The 23,829-nt window shown below is 35.6% G+C and overlaps 1 protein-coding gene across 1 annotated transcript in view; it reads left to right on the forward strand.

Moving 5' to 3' along the window:
* Ufd4 (ubiquitin fusion-degradation 4-like) overlaps positions 1–23,829 on the forward strand; it is a 222,932-nt gene that overhangs the window by 140,262 nt on the left and 58,841 nt on the right. The window contains exons 27-30 of the mRNA XM_089233406.1: positions 736–1,279; positions 9,235–9,536; positions 9,669–9,825; positions 12,321–12,409. Coding sequence (XP_089089532.1) covers positions 736–1,279; positions 9,235–9,536; positions 9,669–9,825; positions 12,321–12,409 — 1,092 coding nt within the window. The remainder of the gene's footprint in view (positions 1–735; positions 1,280–9,234; positions 9,537–9,668; positions 9,826–12,320; positions 12,410–23,829) is intronic.

Consider the following 23,829-nt stretch of genomic DNA (forward strand, 5'->3'; position numbering starts at 1 on the left):
TTTAACGAACACTTTTCTTATTTCCCAGATAATTTTACATAAGACCAATGCAATAAGCTGGAATTAATGAAGTGATTTCTCCTTCTTTTGGAGTTCTTTATAATAGGATTCAACTGTTTTACAAGAGGCTGAGATAGTCTTTCATGAACTTGTGCTGTGAATGTCACTCCCATAGTCAGTGACATTTCAACTAATGGGTCCATGCCCGTATAAAACAGTTTAGTTCAAACAATGGCCTCCTAAACTATTGAAGGATTTTATTGATACACATATGCATACAATATTCATATATGTCTTATTTGATCCTTCATTAGAATTATAAGAGGCCCACACAGAAAAATGCTTGGGCCTTGAACTTTCAAAAATGGCTTTATCTGCAATGAGAGTAAAATAATTGTTAGCCTAGTTGTGATCATGTGATGCTCAGCAGATGATGTGATTACGCAAAGCTTCTTATAGACTAGGACTCTCATTTAGAAAGATTTGTTATACATACTACACTTGTATTGTGAGCTATCACTATATAAACAAGTCAAAAAAAGTTTAAAATTTTTGCTAGTCTTGCGAAACACTTGTAATTGAATTAATCAAGGTTTGAGTGTATATACTAGTGAACTATTGCAGAGATATCTGCTAGGCAAACAATTTTGGACAGCCTGTTATACGTATACAAAAAAATATATGTATGTGTAGTTTCATTATAGTCAAGTTCAAATTTTGATATTCATTTTACAGCATGTTGCAGAACGTGTTGCTGAGAATGTATTATCTAGAGTTCAAGCTGAAGCAGCAATAGTCACAGTGGAATCTTCACCTTGTCTGAACAAAATGACCATGTCATCAAATCATCCAATCATGGTTAAAACATGTGATATTTCATCCATGAGTGTTGGACTTTCTCCTACCAGAGAGGAAAGTGAAGAACTTTTCAGTATTACAGAGGTAGAACCAAAAGTCAAGTTATCCACTGATTTGAGCAAGCGTTGTTCTACTGTGCCAAAAAATTCAGATATATATTCTCAAGTTTCCAGTCAGATAACAAATTTTCGTGCATCTGTAACTAGTGGAACTAGTGGAAGTACAATGAGTGTGAGTGCTCCTAATTTGTGTGTAAGTACTAATGTTAGTGATTCAACAGTAAGTCTTCTTGAAACTTTCACAGCAGTGGCAAAGAAAAAATACAATGGTAATGCATCAAGCACAACATCTTCAGTTTTTGGTCGTGGCTCAAACAATGTTGGTAGTCTTGTTCGATTGGCATTATCTTCCAATTTTTCGGGTGAGTATCTGCGTGTGTGTGTGATGGTTTATAACATATTTTTTTACATGCATTGTGTTAAAAAACAAAACACGTTTGCAAAAAATGTATGTAGAATGTTTTTTTATGTATTCTGTATTGTGTGTTAATTTTTTTTCTATTTTTTTATAACTTTATATAACTTTAACTTAGAAAATAAGGTATTTAAAAGTAAATATTTAATACCAAGCTAAGAATTAGACTTTTAGCACAAATTTTGAGTGCATAGACAGAGATTGACCTCTTTAAAGTTTTTTTCCTTGCTCCTTCTTTCAATGAAATGTATATTTTCCTCCTTAATGCAAGAATTCACCAAAAGTAGAACACTGGGGCATTTGGCCCCCAAAAATGTCACACCTGACATTTCATCTGACATGGACGTATGAGTGTGAAATTGACTGTAGGAGTGTGTTAGTGACCGTACAAATGACTAAGCGAGTGACAGAATGACTGACCACATGAGTGACCGTATCTATGAGTGTGCAATTGACTTTACGAGTGAATGACCATATGAGTGACTGTATCTGTGAGTGTGTAGTTGCCTGTAAGAGTGTATGACTGTTCAAGCGAGTAATTAGGTGATTGACCATGTGAGTGAGCAAGAGATTTACTGTGTGAGTGACCAAGGGAGTTATTGAGTGATGGCATGTATGAGCAAATGAGTGACCAATTGAGTGGCTGTGTGAGTGACCGAAAGATTGATAAAGTGAGTGACCGTATGATTGACCAAGTGAGTGATTGAATGATTGACAAAGTGCGAGGGTGAGTGTCTGCAAAGTTGATCCTCCTCATCCCCTCTTTTTTTTATAGGTGGTTACGTAGTACTTTATTGGATCCTACGAATTTGGAATTTTCAGTGAAGCATAAAATATTTTTTCCCAAATTTACGTTGCTGCAAAATTTTTCAATATAAGAAGAGGTATTACCGTCCTGAGAAGAAAAACATTAAAATCCACCAAAGATACCTTTCCCCTCCCCTCATGCTTCCTACTCACGCCTATACATTTGTGACAGCAGTAGAGGTGACCTACATTGTAGTACTGACAATTCTGGTGATACATAAGGTTGTCAAATTGTAATTGTGTTTTTGGACAAAGCTAGTAAAATGGAAGGGTATTTTTGAGGCGTAGGATGACCACAGCAAAGGAATGAGGTAAAGGCTACCGCTTTCAATGACATGGTGTTTCCAAGCAAAGGACTCAATCAGGTGATTCCTAGAAATAACTGAAAAAGAACAGGTTATCAAAACATTTCGGTGCCGAAAGAGGAATTTGTGGGAAGGTGAAAAATGAGTCTGAACTGGCTGAGGTATTTGGCAAAGAAAGGGAAATCAATGTTGATGAATCATGACAGTATCGTTAAAGAAGAGAAGGAACCTAGAAGAAACCAGCTTCTATAGGTACTGGCACTAAAAGAGGCTATAGATCGACACCAGTAGCAGTGTAAAAGGGTGTTGAGATGAACTAATTGTGTTGAATAATTCAAAAGTATTGTATTCACTAGAGATGTAAAATTCTCGAGAATAATCTTTAGGAGAATATTCGACAATATATTCTCTGGAAGGACTACTATTCTAAATAACTTGAGAATATTTTACAGTTATTTATAGAGCCTAATAGTTCTTCTAGAGAAGATTCTCAAGAATACTTATAATAACGCATATTATAATATTCCTTATGAATAACCTGAGAATATATTCTCATGGAAGATAATAATGGAAAATATTCTCATGGAAGATGATAATGGAAAATATTCTCATGGAGAATCATACTGGAAAATATTCTCATGGAGAATCATACTGGAAAATATTCTCATGGAGAATCATACTGGAAAATATTCTCTGGAAGGCAACTATTATTTAAATAACTTGAGAATAGTCTTATTATTCTTGATGAGAATATTCTCCAGTTATTTTTATAGATGTAAAATTCTCTGTAATAATCTTTTGAAAGATTCTCGAGAATATGCTTGAAGTTACAATAAATAACTTAACCTTATTTTTACTTGGTAATGTATGTCTCCAAAATTAAAAAATAATGTATATGTTTATAATATGCTACATGTTTATGAAAAATTAATATATATATATATATATATATATATATATATATATATATATATATATATATATATATATATATATATATATATAAATTGCAAATAATAATACACTCATTGCCATAAAAATTTGTGCACCCAGAAGAAGTCGTCAAAATGAAACAAAATTTTACACATGTAAGTACTACGTTGATATAAGTAAGTGATTAGAAAATCCAAGAAAAAGGATAATTTATTGCAGAAAAAAGTACAGATGAACAGAAGTTTTAGTACTCTGTTGGACCCCCTCTAGCGCGAATGCAAGATGCGATACGAGCGGGCATTGAGGCATACAAGTTCAGTCTGATGTCCTGAGACATCTCGTTCCACAGTTGCTGTAAATTTGCCTCTAGTTCGACCAACCTCATAGGGTGTCCAACTTGCCGTCCCAAATGATCCCAGATATGCTCGATTGGTGACAAATCTGGGGATAGAGCAGGCCAGGGAAGGGTGGTAATGTAGCGGAGGCAGTCTTGTGACATCCTTGCTGTGTGTGGCCTAGCATTGTCTTGTTGAAAAATGGCTCCTGGGAGCCCTGCCATGAGTGGCAACACATGTGGCTGAAGGATGTTATGGACGTACCGCTGGGCTGTCATTGTGCCATGGATCAATATTAGGGGTGACCGTGTATCGTAAGCAATGGCACCCTATACCATGACACCAGCTGTGGGAGCGGTGTGCCGCTGTAAAGCGAAGGCAGGATTTAAGCGTTCACCACGGGGCCTCCACACACGAACACGATTGTCATCACTGCTCAAGTTGAATCTCGATTCGTCGCTGAAGACGACCTGGTTCCATTCCGTTGCAGTCCAATCCCGTCGTGCTCGACACCACTCCAAACGGAGGCGTTGGTGGGTGGGTGTCATTGGCAGCACACGTAATGGGCGCCGCGATACCAGATGTCCTTCAGCCAGGCGCCTTGCGATGGTTTGGGAAGACACAGGGGCCCGTAGTGAAGCTGCTGCCTGTGTCTGGATAGCGGCCAATGAGGCAGTTGGCTCTACGCGTGCGTTTCGGATGATGTGACGGTCTTCTCGACGACTGGTCTGTCGAGGGCGTCCTGAACCTGGTCGCCGTGTAAATGACGTCTCTTCTGTCCACTGGTCCCAACACCTCCTCACAGTGAAATCAGAACGGCCTAGTTGACGAGCTACTCGCCGAGCTGACCACCCAGCTTCCATCATCCCGATGATTCTTCCCCTATCGAACTCTGACAACTGCTCATATGGTCTTCGACGGCGGTGTAACGGCATGTCTACCTCAGCGTTTCCTTTGCAAATGATTAAATACACTCCAGCAAGCTCTGCTTACCTGTTTTATACTCCAAGGAGAACGAAGTTCAATGCCCTCTAGTGGCATTATGCAATGCGCAATCACGCTGCATTTCTAATCATTTGCATATCTGCCCGACATGTACCTTCAGGCCAACTTTTGTTTTGATCCCAAAATTATTTCTTGGTGCGCAAATTTTTATGGCAATGAGTGTAAATTGATTATATTTACATTTGTGAAAGAGGGAAGCTTTGTTTTGTTATTTTCCTCCAAACAAAAGTAACTATACAAAAAAATATCCCCATTCTCAGAGGATACAGAATTGTTCAAAACAGGAATTCAGACTAATTATTCACGATAGCTTCAAATTGAATAGAGTAAACAAAAAGCAACGATAAAGGCAAATGATGAGAAAAACATTGGATACTTGGCATGGTTATGCAAAACAAATTAGCTAACCTGGTACTTCAAAGTACCATCAGTAGATAAAAGGTTGAGCAAAGATGAGTGTGGATCAGACTTTATTCACCATTTGGCAACTGCAGAAGGTATGCCCTGAGAGGGAATTCTTTTAAAACTACCCAAATTCCCAGAAAAATAGGATTTTCTGGAAAGACAAATGTTATAGGAACTCTGCAGAAAACATTGGTGCTGTTATGTGGTGGAGCATTGGAATGAGTTTGACAGAAGTTGCATTCTAAAATTGCTGCAAGAGCTTTTAGAACCTCATATGTACAGCAAAAAGGAATTGCCAAAAGAAAGAAGAAGAAAAACGTTAGCAGCCCACAATATTAAATTTTTAAAGCAAGAAAATGAAAACATAGATGAATTGAACTATTTGCAAAGAAATACGAATGATAAGAAATTTTAGTGTATATTCTCATTGAGTTTATTAAAGAAAATTACACCATCTTCTTTAGAATGAAGGTGATCATAAGAATGGTTCTCTTTCTCAATCAACTTTAACTTATTTTTTGCTTTGAACTTATTTCTGAAAATTTATATTATTTCAAAAGAAATTTTTTAATCTTTAAAGGTTTCAAAAATCTTCATAACAAACACTTTTGAAACCTCTCGCCATGACAGAGAATATTCTCTAACTAAAATTTGTCATTATGAGGTGATTATTCCAAAAAAATTGTTCTAAATGTTTCAGGCAATGAAAACTGAATTATATTTCATAATATAAACAAAATTGGTAAAATTTGATCATTATTTAAATAAAAAAAAAGAATATTATTGATTATTCTCCAACTTTTACATTCAGGAGAATATTATCGTTCTTCGAGAGTATTCTCACGTCACATCTCTAGTATTCACCAGTGCTTATTTACAAGCTCACATTTTCCCTTCTGTCTGGTTTCGATCGGCAAAACAAATATGTTATGGAAAACACCGTCCCTATGAGCATGTCGCTTCAGGCGTTTGCCTTGTCACCTGTTGTCTGAGAGGGACTCTGAACAGGCTCTGCGAATGACAAATGTAGTCTGTCTACATAAAGATCTCATTACATTTGCCTGCTTGCTGGACAACATAGGTTTGCTGTGTTCTCTGTGTAATTGTCCGTTTTGGATCCTACAAGTTGAGTGTTGTTTAAGTGTTATATCAGCATATTATTCGTGTGTCTTGACGTATTTGATCCTAGGCGTAAAATGGCAGAAAGTGTTCCACCAGTAAGAGGGAAAAGAAAATTGGTCAATGTTAACAACCACATATACGTGTTCGCAAAGAAATCTGCAGATGAACAATATGGAATCTGGGTTTGAGAAAAACGTATCATTTGCAAGGGGCGTGTTTGGACTGTTGGCTCATTCGGTCTGATTGTGAAAGTCATAAATAATCATAATCATGCAGCTCAAGCTGCAAGGCTAGAAGCGTTGCAACTGATCGACCAAATATACCAACATGCAAAAACTATGAACAAACGGCCACAGCAGATAGTCGTGTCAGTTATTGCAGAAGCTCATAGCAATGTCACAGCATTACTTCCAAAAAAGGAGTTACTGAAGCAAACCATTCGTAATGTGCAATGCAACAATGGTGCTCATGCTTTACTCAATTACTTAGCAATCTCCGGGTCCTGATGATTCCCCAAAATTATCAGGAAGTCATAGATTGCAATGTACAACAGTTCCTGATGTATGAATCTCGCGAAGAATTGCTCCTAGGTTGTGTATGCTGATTTTCTCGACAAGGAGCAATCTGCAATTGCTGGCGCATAGCCAAGAGTGGTTTGTTGTGGGAATTTTCAGTGCTGCACCAATGCATTTCTAGCAACTCGATACAGTTCACATGGTTCTGTTTGATGCCACAATTCCAATGGTCTACACACTTTTACCTAATAAAACTCTGACTACATTAAGTTGCTTCGATAACTCAAAAATTAACAAACTGGACTTCTACCCCAGTGACTCACGATTGATTTCGAGCAAAGTGCGCTACAGGCAGTCCAACAGGAATTTCTTGGCCTAACAAACACTGGATGTTTTTTTCATCTCTTGCAAAGCATGTGGAGAAAAGTTCAGCAGGAGAGATTCAAGAGTAGATACTAACAGGATCACGTATTTGCTCATTGGATCTGCATGATTTCAGCATTGGCATTTGTTCCACCAGCAGATGTCATTCAAACATTCGAGGTTTTGATTGAGGCAGGTGACTTCCCCAGTGAAGCTTTAGTCGTTGCAAACTACTTCGAGGATACATATATTGGAAGACTATAACAAAGGGGTCGCCAATCGCCCATGTTTGAAATAGAACTGTAGAATGATCATGCTCGAATGCTAAATGATCAGTACCAAACCAATAACTGCGTAGAAGGGTGGCACAGGGGATTCCAGGAAACCTGTGCTACCTTATTCCCGAACATATATTGATTCATTGACTTTTTGAGAAAACAACAATGACTGCACGATTTTGAAGTAACTCAGCTCATTGCCGGAAATCCGGGGAATCCAAAAAGCAAGAGATATGCTGCTATTTCAGCCAGGATCAATAGAATTGGTCTCGATTTCCAAAACCGCAATGCAATTAACTATCTCAGAGGAATCACATTTAATTTTGAACATGTCATACCATAACTATGAGATACTTTATTCCTTGCAATTTTTCTATCGGAAGAGTTATGTATTTCCTTTTTTTTTCATATGTATTGGTAAAAAGCATCACACTGGTTTTAGTTTTTTCTACTACCTTATGTCTCACTTCATATATCCTATGGCCTAGGCTTCAATAAGCACAGCGAGCTTTGAAACTTGTGTTTGCGAGTGATCTTCCGAATTGCTAGTGACTAAAGCAGTAGCCAGGTTGCTATCTGCAAGAAAACTTCAGCAGAACCTCGATTTTCTGGGAAGCAGAATACTTGTGGTACAAAATTACAAAATGTGACACAAATGCAAAAGTTAAAGGGAGTGGGCTTCAAAATATTTGTGCAAATGAGGAGAAGGTGTTTCTCTCTCTTTTTTTCTGGTAATGAGAAGTACTACTGATATTGGAGGTATGTTCATTTTGACTATTCAAGCTTACTTTGTGTAACCAGCTGTTTCTAATAACGAAAAACTAGAATTAAAAAAACAAAAGTCAGAGATTGTCTCTAAGACAATATGAGAACTATATTAGTAGGGCCTGGTTTGGACATTTTGCGTCCCGGTGTTGTGGCACCTTCCACACCTGCCCAGCTCCATATACTAGTATTTTATTCAGAGCATTTTGTGATTACCGTTCTGCAATTTTTTTTTTTTTTTTGCGCTTTTCGGTTCAAGCATGGTTTTCAGTTATCCGTGGTCGACATTGCCACCAAAACCCCAGATAATCGTTCCACTGATTCATAACGAGATTATCATTTCTGGTGTATTATCCATGGTGTAATTACAGGTGGGGCAAAGCGGGCTATTGTCCAGGGCAGTAGTCTCAGAGGGGAGGCAAAGTTGGGAGATGATTGGTTGTGAAATAGTGGTGGTTCTGGAGCTGTGCTATCTCTGCAGTTGCCTCGGTAGCACAGCCCATTTCTGATCAATTTCAATATTTCTGCTCACAATAGTTCAATATTTCATTGCACCAACTTACTTTTACAGTTCCATCATTCTTTAATAATGATTAAATTACCATTTCCCCAGGTACATGTCGGTGAGATGAAAGAAAAACTTTTACTGGTGGAAGAGATATTTTTAATTGTACTCCAGAGAGATATATCAGCTGAACGGTTTTTTGATGTAATTGGGCATTGCTTATAAATTGGATGGGTTAAATTGGACTATATATAAATCTTTTTTTTTTTTTCTTTCATTTATTCAAAAGAGGTTAATCTGTTATCAAATTAGTTATATGCGTGTGTGTGTAGTTCTTTTCTTTTTTTAAATACTCCCATTATCATTACATAAATTTCATAAGTTTTCCATAAATGAAATAGTTTCTTCTCAATGTGTGAAAATTTATGTATTTTAATTTCTTGTCAATAAACTCAAAATTAATTATATAATTAAATATAAATGAAATATGTACATTGTTTTTTAAATGAGCTAAATTTAAGTTAAAGGATTAAAAACCTTTTTTTATTCTTTTCTCTATCACAGGAGGTCCTTTAAGTACTGCTCAAAGTTATCCAAGTTTAACATCAGCTACTACAGCATCTACCTTGTCAGGAAGCCAGTCTGTTTCTGTCACTGCAGCAGCAGCAGTTGGTACACTGGGACAAAGTTTAACTATGAGTTTGACTTCAACTTCTAGTGAAAGTGATCAAGATTTTCTTGACAGTTGCAGAGCAACTACATTACTTGTAGATCTAGATGATGAAGATGAACTTCCTGATCCAGATGATGATGAAAATGAAGATGATCATGAAAATGAAGATGATGATGATTATGAGGATTTAACGGTGACCTCATTCATATCACATAGATGTTTAAATAATCAAAAACTTGTATTTCTCCCTATACTTTCTTTTAGAAATAACCAATATTATGAAAAATAAAGAAAAAAAAATGATTAATTATAAAAAAAATTTCAGGGTGAAGGTAACTATGAAATACGGAATGGTAAAAAGAGAAGCTGGGATGATGATTTTGTTTTGAAGAGACAATTTTGTGCTTTGATACCAGCCTTTGATCCTCGCCCAGGTCGAACAAATATCAACCAAACATCTGATTTGGAAATCCCACCACTTGGTTTGTTAATTTTATTCCCAATTTTAAATGTTTTGTGTCTTTTTTTAGAAACTTGAATTTTGATTTAATAATGATAGGTTTAGTTTAATTGGGTGATTGAGTTGGTTTCTTTTTGGAAAAGAAAAGTTCTTGTTTCCTTTATGGAAGTAAGGGGAGGTATGGGAAATATTGGAAAACATAACTTGTAATATGTAAAAGACAGTATAGCTCCTTGTTACCATATGAATTGATTGGCAAATATTGGAAACCAGCTTCATAATTGGGCGCGGTAGCCCAGGTCGATAAGATACTCACCTAAAGTACCAAAGGATGTTTAGAGGTGTCGCGAGTTTGATACCCGGTTTTTCCTTGTCAAAAAATGTTCCTGACATAGGGGTATAACAGAAACACTGACATGACCACAGAAAAAAAAAATGCTACCTCAGGGAGGCCCCCATCGAGGGGTTAGCACACCAACCTCTCGATGATTATAAAAACAAGTTTGCCATTTGGAATCAGCAATAAATTGTAGGTCCCGTCTAATTAGCCCTCGTGTGCAGAAAATGACTGTGGTGCGACGAACATTATCAGTGATCAATGAAGTTTCATAATTGGTCAGGGGCAGAGTTCATTGATATGTATCAGTCGATGTATATCCCCGATATTTATTTTCAAAATATCATGACATATATTTCGAATATTTTCAGTCGAAAATGTTTTGACACTTTCATGGATGCATGAATTTTTCAATCATAAATTAGTTTATCTGTAAATAAATAAACAGATTTGTTCATAAACAAAAGATATTCAGTCAAGAATGACTTGATATTTTCAATCCACAATGGTTGAATATTTTTAGTCCAGAATGATCTGATATTTTTAGTCCAGAATGATCTGATATGTTCAGTTGAAAATGGATAGATATTTTCAATCAAGAATGGCTTGATATTTTCAATCAAGAATGGTTTGATATTTTCAATCAGGAATGTTTTGATATTTTGAATCAAGAATGTTTTGATATTTTGAATCAAGAATTAGCTGATATTTTCAGTCAAAAATGAACTGATTTTGGTGATTTCATATTTTCAGTCAAGAGCAGTTTGATATTTTCAATCGAGAATGATCTGATTTTTTTTAATCTTGTATTTTCAGTTGAGAATGGTCTGATATTTTCAGTCAAGAAAAAATATAGGATTTTTTAGAAATATTATATCTACAAAAGCTGCTGCTTCAGTTAAATGTGAAAAAATATTTAAAATGTCTTAATAATAAACATCAAATAGAAATCTTCATGTCATATTGGAAATATTCTGAATTTTAGTTTACATCATGCCTGAAAACGTTTGTAATCAACTATAGATTGACTATTCTATCAAATATAGTTATGTATCAAAATATCTGATATTTTTTAATCATGGGGTGATCAAGGTTCAAGCATAGTCAAGAAATTCTAAAGTAATGACACTAATTCTCGAATAGTAAAATAATGTAGTAGCCAATGTTACTAATGAATCCTACATGAACACTGATGATAAAATTGCTTTTTGTTGTCAGTTTATGGATCTCGCGATGATTAATTGGCTAATTTGAAGTTTTTGCAGAACTCTTGACCTTTAAATTAACCAAGTTTGACTGTAGAAGAAATGAAGGAGTAATGCTTAATTATGTAACAGACAACCTCTCATAATGCATCACATAATTTAAGGTTTAAGGAGATGTATTTCTTCCTGACAGTTTGTGAAGTCAACTCTCTTAGCGGCATTGACAAGATTTCTCACTTCCTTGAAAAACCTTTTATTTTATCATTTAATAGCCCAGATATTTTGCAAAGTTGATTTCACAGTGCAACACTTTTCCTTATATCTCTCCCCCCCCCCCCCCCAGTTTCCACCTGCTGAAAATCAATAAAGTCTGCTTTATTAAAAAAAAAAAAGATATGGCATTTTTTAAAGTTAAGTGATTTCTGCTATGGCACTTAAAAGGTTAATGTGTCGACCTGTAGAGCTTTGTCAGTTGTAATTTGAATTCAAATTCAATTATGAATATATTGTCTAAACTAATAGTACCCAGAAGGAGCAGTGTTGTTCCTTTAGCGGATGGGATTGCTAGAATGGAACAGGCTGGTAGAATTTAGAGATACAACAAAGGATCTTATGGGGTTGGCTTATAAAGTGAGTGTTTAAACACCTTTTTGGGAGGGCTGCAAAACAAATACATTTAAAAGACTCTGGTCTAGCCTTTTGCAAATGCTTATAAACTATAGACTTTTCCAGTCATCCTATCTGAATGCATAACGTTTGTATGTGTGACTGGGATCTTATTTAATAATTAATACTTTGATAGCTCATAATTCCAATTGTTGATTTAATTTAGTTAATTCTCTAACACGTTTATTTTCTCTTTCTCTCAATACACCTGTTGTTTTTTTTTTGTTTATTGTTTTTTTGTGTGTTAGCGAAATCATTGTTTTCACTGTGCCTCTGATTCTGTAATCTTGTTTTCTCCTATTATTATAGGTTCTGAAGAATCTTTTTCTGATGATGTTCCTCAGATATCATTGCAACCAAAATTAATGCTAGTGCTAAAAGGTCCAAATATACCTGGTGTAAGTAAAATATACACTTTAATGAGACATGGAGAAGATAACTTGCCTTATTCTAGTTGTTAGAAATACATTGTAGCTTCCTCATTGGTAACCCTATGGTGAAGGTTAAAAAATAATTTTTTTTTTCTTTTATCTCAGAAATAATTTTTCTATCATCTCAAATAAAGAGAGATTATGGCGAGCAAAGTGGTTTGACAGTAAATAAGTAACACAAAAGAGTTAGGGAAATGTGGTGGATGCTTGAATAAAGGGTGATGGCTGGTAACTAGAACAATCAACATCACTCATTTCTTTTCCCTCGTGTCATGAATATGAACAAAGATGTTACTTTTGAAGATTAATTGTTGGATCCTAAACTACAAATCTTCAGAATTTGTGGAAAAATCCATCAGCAAAGATGTCGCTGTACTTTAATTTACCTGGATCCCAGGACCCAAGTTTTTGACAAAATCTGTGTCCTTTTTGAGTGAAGGGGGGGGGGTCCTTCTTGAAAATAATTAGAGTATGGTTCCCCCTCCCATCATTCACTGATATTCCTGTGAATCAAATAATTCATTTCTAAAAACATGTTAAATCCAAAGGTTGATTGGAAACAGATTAATTTATCAGCTTATAACTAGATTCTTTTACTTTTTCCTTGTCAAATACAAATACGTGGCCACAACAGGCAAAATGCCCAGTGAGGTGGCTAGGAAAAAAATGTCCATTACCAATATAGACATCATATGTTTCTAAAATACAGCAAAAAAAACCAAGGAACTTTAAAATTATTTACACTAAAAAAAGAGAAAATGAAAAAATTTTAAAAGAAAGAAGACAATTAAATAGTATTACACAAATTTTGAGTCATGAGACTCAAAACTGTGACCATAGGTCGGTAGGTCAGAGTAGACAACTAGTCCAGTTTGAGGCTGGCTCCACTCAAATACATGTTTTTGCTCAAATGACGACTGGCTGTACACACCAAAAGCTGCCACATGGCTCTGATGCCCATGAAAGAAAAGTACAGAAAACTTGCAAAGAAACCCATTAACAATGAGAATTTAGAATATGGAGTTTAACACATGTAATAAATCTAAAACAAATATAATTAAGTTAGGCACATTTATATATTTGCCTAATAAATCAATCTATACAATTTCTCTTCTTTCCATTTCGGAAAACCTTAGCTCTTTCAATAATATCTTCTGAATGAATTTGAGGCAAATGATTCAGATACTTATCTTCTGATTTCCCTATTCATATTAATCCTTGCAAAATTATTTCCTAGTGTTTTGTGTTCAGTAGCTGGTGCCATCTATTCTCTGAATTGTTAATGCATACATATTTGTGTTGTAGGTCTGTTTAATCATCATGGCAGCAGAGCTTTTTTTCAAAGGGGTAGCTAACTCAAAGTTGGAAAACCTTGGAAAATCGTATTTAGCTTGTTACCACTGTGCAATCGCGGGTTCCAAACATGGGCAAAATCTGAGGAGGGCATGGGAGCTCGTGACCCACCCCCAACTAAAAAATATTTTTAAATATTTTTGTAAAAAATTAAAATATTGAAAAAAATTCATTCTTATACTTTCAAATTCTTTGTGAGTGTTAGTGACCCAAAATTTCTATGGAAGAAATTTTGTGCCCCTCCAAAGGCTGATTCTGCATACAGAGGTGGCAACACAGGTGTTGCCTTGATTGGACATGTTCTTTTTAGTAGTCCTATGTTTTCTGGATTTTTTGTGATAAAATACGTATTTTAAATAATTTTAGATAGTTTTGAATCAAGTTTATATGGTATCAAAATGTACTAGATACCCTCAAAAGAAATCATTAGTACATAAATATACATGAAAATAGTGTGTGTGTGATATCAATATGAAGTGAAAAATATAACAAAGTTTGTCTACAAACTTTTGAAAGCATCTGATTTGAGTCCTACTTGTAAAATAGTGATTGTGTGCAGAGTGGCAAGCCATCAAAGATAGTAAGTATGGCACAGAGATGTCAAAAATGCAGTGGAGTCATTTTTGATAGAGCTGAGGTTTTTGAGTGTTCTAGTACATGCGAGAGCTTATTTCATCCGAAGTGTGTAGATGTGGCTGAGGCAATCTTCAGGAAAATGCCCAAGGAAAAGAAAATGGGATGGAAATGTCAAGATTGCAGTTAAACACAGATCCACTGCATCTATTATTTAAGTAAATTGTTCAGAGAATTTAGGGATAAAATCAGGATTATGCTAAATCAGCATTTAGAGCAAGTCAGTGGTGAGTGCAAAGGGCTTGCAAATGAAATTGTCGATGTTAAAAATCAATAGATTTCACTAACGGTTCTATAGAGGAACTCCAGAAGCAAACAAAATCCGAACAAGACCTGATCAAAGAACTAATAAATCAAAATCAACTCAAACATAGTCAACATGTATAGAAAGTAAAGATTGAAACATTGGAGATTCAGATTGAGGATTTGCAGCTCCGATCTAGAGAGACAAACATCGAGATCAGAGATCTGCCAGAGGAGAAAAATGAGAATATACACCAGTTGGTAGAAAAAATGGGCAGGAAACTGGGAACATTGTGAAGGTGACATTATCAAGATGCGGACAGTCCTTACAAGTGACAGATGTTAAACAGACCTGTTATTGTGAGATTTAAAGATATTTCATCCTTGACAGGTGGCTATCAAAGAACAAACAGTGTAAAAGAATCGATGCAAGTGAAGTGAAAAATTTCCAGAATCAAAAATCCTCATAAATAAACACGACTGCCAATGTAAACCATCTGCATTATCTTGCTAGACAGTTCAAATCACAAAATAACTAAGTACGCATGGGTAAAGGGCGGTAAGGTGTTTCTGCTACAAAGTGATTTGGGGAAAGTGTATAGAATAAAATTAACTGATTTGGACAAACTGCCAACATAAAAAAATGTTCCACGATGAAATCAAAGAAAATGTGAGTGTTCCAGAGACTCCTTACCTAGAAAACTTGGTCTGACTTGGACAATTATTTTTTAAATACAAAATATGATGACTTGAAAATATTACATTTAAATATCCAAAGTATGCGTTAGTAACTTTGATCAGCTCGTTGTTTATTTAAATATTGAAGGAAATTAGGATAAAACTTTAATTATATCATAAAAGAACAGAAAAATGTATAGACAGAAGATCATATTCCATTGCATTCTTGAAGAGCATATTCCATTGATAATGGAACCAGCTTCTGGCACATCTGAATGCATAGAACAAGCAATCTTCAATTTCTTCTTGGAATCAGAAATATCTATGGGGTCTTTAGTGGCAGTGTGACGTGGAACTAATGTGAACGGTGGTAAATATGGAGGTGTCATACGTCTGCTTGAAAAAAGTTTAGATAAGCCATTGTAGTGGATTATCTGTTCACTGCATATGAATGAATTACCATTCTGACACTTGTTTCTACATATACGGCAGCACATCGGGACCCAAAAACATTTTCAGGAAGAATCAGCAAAGATATATAAATATGTGAAAAAAAAACCCAGTGTTTTTTGTTTCAAGTTATTTCAACATAGTTACCCAAGTTTTCTATTCAAGGTGTTAGCACAGACCAAACATATTTGTACAGAATAGTCTCAGCATTTTCAAAAAGCCTAAGGATTTAGCAAACAAATTGCCAGGCAAAATGTCTCGGCCTGATGGCTAACTCATGCTAATCGAATTCTAAGTTTGTACATTTCAATGGAATCTCCTTCTGAAAATTTAATAACTCTAGCAACGTATGTCGTCAATTTTTATGCTCCAACTTGGTTTTCTATCAAACCTCACCTTTCCTGTAAAGATGGAACGCAGCACCTGTTCAAGCTCATAGCTGAAACTAGGTATTTACAGAGAACTGAAAGGCAAAATATACCACGTAATTCTCTCTTTCAAAGAAACATTTCGCACACCCTGAAAATTCATTGATCACAATGCTGTTCAATGTAACATGACGTCCTCCGGGTCATGTTTTCCTTAATTAATGTCAAGAGAGTACTTACCTTTAGAGTTCTTAATCTGTTGGTGCCTCCCGGGAGAGATGTCACCTGGTCTCATTGGAGGTTGTGTTCTTCGTATGTTCTAAGTTTTATGTTAACATAAGTCTTTCGTTTGCTGGCGGATGGCCGCGGACCTCCGCCACCTCCTCCTGTGATTATATCACATTCACGATATAGATCTATTTATTTCTGACTATGCCTTTTTTAGCCAGAACGATATCGTGGCCCGATATAGATCTATATTGGAAACTGAAATTTTACGATATAGATCTATATCTTTGTGCTACTTGGGTCCGTTGGTAAACTTTCCCGATTGTCGTTGGTCGTGTTGGGTGAACCTGGCGAGTTCGCCTGACATGTTGCCAAACGGTAATTTAATGTTTATACTAATATTTCGAAATTATATGCAAATTACACCAATGTTCTTTTTGTTGTGACGTAATAGTTTATTACTGTGACATAATATTTTTCATGATGTGACGGAGTATTTCCGCGGTCCAAGTGGACCAAAATACTTGTTCCCGACTAGTATATATATACAGGTTGTGGTTAATGAATGATCTCTTCATATCTCATCAGATCCCGTTGCATTGTTCTTCACCTCACTCGTTTAACGAGTTTGGTGCTCCGATGTTGTAGCACACAGGTGCTAGTCTTTCATTAGTCAGGTATAATGTAATGTGACTTCCTCTAGCCTTAGGCTTGGAAATGAATCCTGCGATGATTATCTAATTTTGCATTTGTGTCTCGACAGGTCCAAACTTTTAATCGTATCTTTACATATGAGCAACAGCTTGGTTCTTCAAACGCTAACCAGGTTACATCGGAAAAGTCTCTACCCAGAATCCCTGGTCTAGTTGGAATTTCCAACTAAGTGAAATAGTGTCGACAACGGCTGATCTCAACATCCGCCTAATCGCTGCCCGATTCCCTATCTCCTGCAGCTCTGGCTCCTCGACACCCGCTGAGCTGACATCAGAAGATCGTCTCTCCCACAGGCTCACACCTGTTGCTTCGCCAGACTCTCGGTTCCGATGTTGTGCTACACACTTTCCAACGTTACCTCCCGGATTTTATTTTTATCTTCAAGTTTTTTGACAGCACAAGGAAATAAAACGACAACAGAATTGAAATCAAGACATTTATTCCAATTACTAAAGTAAAACATGGTTACAATATTAATTCAAATAATTTTCCAACGATATTAAAAATTTAGTTAGACATTAAAAAAAATGTAAACGTATCACAGACTTTCATATATTGCACTTATCTGGGGTAGGTCCGGAACTTCGGGATGTGGTTATAGTTGAGACACCAAGTCCGGATTTGAAGTGGACGTCCGTTGCGGTGAGATGGTCACAGGCCAATCCTCACTGGCCCCGAGATGGGTGAAGCCGGCTGGGAGCCGTGTTTCCTATTTCTGTGTACTGTCTCGAGCTAGCACAACATCAGAACCGAGAGTCTGGCGAAGCAACAGGTGTGAGCCTGTGGGAGAGATGATCGTCTGATGTCAGTGCAGCGGATGTCGAGGAGCTAGAGCTGCAGGAGATCGGGAATCAGGCGGCGATTAGGCGGATGTTGAGATCAGCCATTGTCGACACTATTTCACTTAGTTGGCAATTCCAACTAGACCAGGCATTCTGGGTAGAGACCTTTCCGGCGTAACCTGGTTAGCGTTTGATGAACCAAGCTGTTGCTCATATGTAAAGATACAATTAAAAGTTCGGACCTGCGGAGACACAAATGCAAAATTAGATAATCATCGCAGGATTCGTTTCCAAGCCTAAGGCTAGAGGAAGTCACGTTACATTATACCTGACTAAAACATTGGAGCACCAAACTTGTTAAACGAGTGAGGTGAAGAACAATGCAACGGGATGTGATGAGATATGAAGCGATCGTTCATTAACCACAACCTGTATATATACTCTAGTCAGGAACAAGTATTTTGGTCCTCTTGGACCGCGGAAATACTCTGTCACATCATGAAAAATATTACGTAACAGCAATAAACTATTACGTCACAACAAAAAGAACATCGGTATAATTTGCATATAGTTTCGAAATATTAGTACAAACATTAAATTACTGTTTGGCAACATGTCAGGTGAACTGGCCAGATTCACCCAACATGACCAATGACAATCGGGAAAGTTTACCAACAGAGGTCCGCGGCCATCCGCCGGCAAACGAAATACTTATGTTAACATAAAACTTAGAACATACGAAGAACACAACCTCCAATGAGACCAGGTGACATCTCTCCTGGGAGGCACCAACAGATTAAGAACTCTAAAGGTAAGTACTCTCTTGACATTAATTAAGGAAAACATGACCCGGACGTCATATTACACCAACTCTGAACCGCACATCCGTGAACTAGCAGCCCACCACATTCAGAAAAATAGATTCCAACTGTTTCAACTTCCTATTGTAAAATTTGTTGTATCATCTTACATGATCTCATTGACTGGCAGAAGTAGAATATATCTGATCCACCAATATTGAAATCCATACCTCACGAAGACATCCAACTGTTTGTCATCCAAAAATCAGGAGAACTGCCTTTACTATGCCTGCCATGTCAAACACAAACTGCTGAAAACGCGGTCAAGACTTACAGAAACTTCAGCCACATTGTGCAAAAAATCTGAGAGAAAGCTTCATAAAAAATCAGAGTTTTGAAACGCTGTGCTGAAATTCAATAGTAAGAATTTGCACTATTTGAAATATGATGATGATAATATAAATGCCATTTTTATAAACTTGTAATAAATAAATGTTACTCATGCAATTTGTATTTGTTTTATGGACACACATTAAAAAAAAATTTTAAACTTCTGTGACAACTCATCAAAAAGTTATTTTTTTTTTCAAAATATGTATTCTTTAAAGTCAATCCGGAGGCAGAAGATGATAACCCATTCTTAGAAAAATTCATATGTGAGCTAAAGGCATCATTTGGCATCCTTTTCGTGCTGTGCCGAATAGAAATTTGAAAAATATTTTTTACATAGACCGGTGACCCACCCTATTATACATTTCATGATCTCTGCATATTTGGTGCCATTCGTAAGAGAAATAATGTGGCTTTTTGCTGCTTAACACATGGGGATCTGAGATATTATTGTAAAGAACAGGTTTTAGCCCATTGAGATAAAACTTTCTGAATAATTATTATTTTAAAAATTGTGTTTAAGCCCCTTTGAGCTAAAATGCCCTGTATAATTGAGTTAGTAGTTATTTGTTACAGCTAGGAGGCTGTGTTATAAATTCAATTTTTTAGCAGCCATAGAAAGGGAAAAAACAGTTTTACCAACGAAAATAAGACCTTATTTTATAAACATAAAAAATTTCAAATGCAATTATTGGTTTAAAAGTTATAATTTTTTGATTAAACATCTGCAAAAACATGGCAATTTCATTTAAATCTCCTGGAGATGGGATTCATTTAAATCTCTTCCGAGCTTGAAGGTTTGACCTTTATGTGGGGGGCTCTCCAAAATTGTAAATTCAGTATACAGCCCCCTCATTCAAGGACGCAACTAGATATCTTGCAATCTTATTCTTCAACAACCTGCAGGGTTATATCAATACAATACAGTAAAATGGTTCATTTGTACTTCAAAGTACTACTATTCAAAGTCGCACAGTCATGATAGACAATAGAGGGGGAAAAAAAATAGGGAGGTTATTTTCTCTCTTTTTCTTGGAACTAGCATGAACCAAATTTTTGTGTCTTTTTCAGAAATTCTGGGTATTTGATGCACTGTAACGCATCTTCGGCACCTCTGCATCAGTAAACAAATTAAAATATTAATTATTTCTTTGTACATCCAGGTTTTGATTGAAGTTATACAATTATATTTTGTTTCGTGAAGGGAAAAAAAACTTTAAAATGTACTAATAGATGGAGTTGTGCTCTTTCACATGGGAGAGGGGTTGGAAAGAGAAAGAAACAATAGTCATTTAAGGCAAGATGACAGTTTAATTAGCATCACATTATTCCAGTGGTTCTCGAATTTTTTTCACTCATGGCTCCCATGCCTGTTCATGGTTCATCTGCAGCTCCCTAGGCTAGTTTAGTAGATAACATACATTCATGAAAAAACCACTTTAAACAGACACATCAATATTTCCAGTCCGTCGCGGTACTCCTAACAAATGTTGGTGATGCTCTAGCAGCCTTGATGCATTGCTTTGAGAAACACTGCCATAATTCATGGAAACATCACAAAAATGAAGTTGTCATGTTCAATATCAACATAGTCATATGTTAAGTCATAATGTTTAATATGTTGTGTATCTTCTGCTAGGAGATGGAAGCACAAAACTGCATGTTCAACAGATCGAATTGAGTCTGTGGTGATCCTGTGGGTGTGCTTTCAAATCAGAAAAGTCTGCAAACCGACCACAATACACAACATTCTTAAGATACCCCGAAACCAGAAATTTGCAAGGTTTAATATTAGACAAACTCTCTTGGAGGCTAGGGTGTCTTGTTATCCTGTTATTCTAGAAATATTTCTTCAGCAGCTGCTTCACTGGTGTTGCAAGGTGCATCTTGATAAAAAGTAGTATTATCCATACACTGATGCTGTGGAAGTGCTGTAATGATGTGGTTGCAGAAAAGAGATTATGCAGCTAGCCAGTGACGTAACTTGCAAGATCTATCTCCGTGAGAAAAAATGGGCCAATAATAACTGCTGCTGTAAAACCTGCACCATACAGTGATATAGAATGATATCAAACATACACATTCTGCAATTTTGCATAATGATGTCACCGAGCAGGTAGACTTGTTTATCTACAGAATTTTCATTTTTCCCTGGCTGACTATTGTATTCATTCTGCGAGCAAATTTACCATATTTTAAATGTACCATCTATTCGTACATTTTTAATTTTTTTTATTTTCAAACAAAATTTTATTGCTTCAAGAGTATTCATGCAAATTTTCAAGTCATTTTGACCAAAGGTTCTTATTTTTCACAGTTTTTGAAATCTAAACTTTAATTTTAATCACCCTGTATTATAGTATTACAAAAACTAATGGATAAAAAGACTGGTGGTGATATATGATATGCTCCCTTTTTTCTTAGGGAAAGACAAGAAAAATGTCTGAAGTAATAAATTACCCTAACACTGGTCTTTGTCCCTTAAGGGCAACTGGTGTCTTTATTGGATTATAAGACCACCTGTGTGTGCGCGCGCACGCTTGTAGCAAGTGAAGATGATGAAGTCACTGTTGTTGTTTCTGTGAAAAAACAAGTATGAGATAATACACTACATATGTAAATGTATGATGCAAAAAATCCTCATTCATGAACTTACTAAACATATACCATCATAATATACCCAAGGTTATCAAATGTGGTAAGAATGAGAAATTTTTGTTACTGTACATAAATTTAAGAATTAAGATATTTTATATCAGAAAAATATATTTAGGCCACTTTTTCATACAATTAAAAAAAAGCCTCAATGCTTTTTTTATCTTTTCAATCTGCATGTTATCAGGCACAGAAATGAGCTGACCAAATCACAAATGGATGGAGACATTTATGAAATTGATTGGGTAGTGTCAACACGAGCTTTAGTAGACTAAAACTGGTGTTGGTTGTATACATAATGGAAAATAAAAAGATCTTTGGCTTCTCTCGCTCATCTTCCTGTATATTCTCATTTAAAACTGCAATGGTTTTTTTTCATACAAACACAAAGGCCACAACAGGCAAATTGCCTAGAGATTTTTTTGTGATTTTTCTGCCTTGGCTGACAAACATTTTCGATGATATGAATGCATGCACTAACATAAAATACCCGTGTCATGAGCTTAAATTTCACACTAATCATTATCAGAGTTGCTGGCACTAGAGCTTGATTAACTCATGTCCACATCAGAATCTTTTTCAGATATACCTACACTTCTTTCTGAAATTCTTTGAGCCATTTCATATAAAATAAAAGATTCAGCCAAAATAGAAAATGCATTGGGAAAAAAAAGTGAACCTAGGTTTTTAAAGCAAGCATTATTTCAGAGCAAGACTTAGCATTAAGGTGAACAGCCTGGACATTCTATGGAGACACTTATGAAATTGATTGGGTAGTGTCAACACAAGCTTTAGTAGACTAAAGCTGGTGTTGGTTGTGTACATACTGGAAATTAAGATCTTCGGCATCTCTCACTTTCCTGTATATTCTCATTTATACAATTTTAAAGCTGTTAATTTTAGTCTTCGGTAAATTTTTGTCTTTTTTATAGCATTCCTTGGCATTTTACAAAACTTATCTTTAAATTTTAGGTAGAACTTTGAACAAATCAAACGATTTACCATAGAAACCTATGGGAAATCACATTTGGGCTAATGAACATGATTCTGGAATAAATCTTCTTCATTAGCCAAGGTATCACTAATATTAAAATACAATGTATCATCATTAAAATTTGATTGTCAGTATTATGGCAATAAAGATTGTTCACAGTTACCAGTTTTTTAATATTTATTTGAATAATAAATTTCATTATAGAAATTCAATATAAATCATTTGAAAGTATCATTAATTTTATTTTCAATTAAAAACACCAATTTATAATTGTGATGAATTTTAAAAAAAATTATGTTCGGCCAAATTACTATTCGTCCCATCCCTAATAAAAAAAAATATGGATGTCAAATATGACTAAAATACAGCAGCTCAATATAAGAACAAATATATCACGAAAAAAATATACACTGCTCAAAAAAAGATTAGGGTTGCATATTATGTGGCCACTGCACTGGTGCTATTTTTTCCCGTAAATGATAGGTTATCTGGAAAATCAGTTATCCAAACACCCCTAGTCTCCAATTGTTTCGGATAATCGATACTCTACTGTACTACTATAGCAACTTGCACTCTCTTCTTTCTTATTGAAATTTTTAGTACCTAATCCTCATCATAATGTTCTGTTACTATTCGAATTTGTGTTCTCAAACAGTCGATTGTTACTCGTGTATACAGTCATGGTATACCTCTTCCTTTTTAGCAGCTGTTCAATAAATTCCTACAAATCATATATATTTTTAATTCTGAAAGTTGAAATCTTGGAACCATTCAGATAGAAATTTAAAAAAAAAAAAAAAAGGACATTTAAAAGATAATCAATCTGCATGCTGGGGGAGGCATTCTTTCGTTTTTAGTCTAGTGGTGTAATTTTTTTACAGGGAAGGGGGAGGGTCAGCCCCCCATGACTCCTGAAAAACTCTACTTTTTGTTTTGAAAATGTTTTGTATAAATCCTGTATATGTTCCACACAGGGTCTAAAATTCGTAGTGAAATGGTTAAACCAAACAACCCAACAACAGGAGAATTTCAGCGATAATTTCTTCTTCACTAAGAAAACTGATGCTAGTTAACAGAGTTTCAAAAGAATGAGAGGTGG

This window comes from Pholcus phalangioides, unplaced genomic scaffold (genome assembly GCF_987345545.1).
Source record: "Pholcus phalangioides strain wild (caught in Gottingen) unplaced genomic scaffold, Ppha-v1.0 ptg000007l_1, whole genome shotgun sequence".
Lineage (NCBI taxonomy): Eukaryota > Metazoa > Arthropoda > Arachnida > Araneae > Pholcidae > Pholcus > Pholcus phalangioides.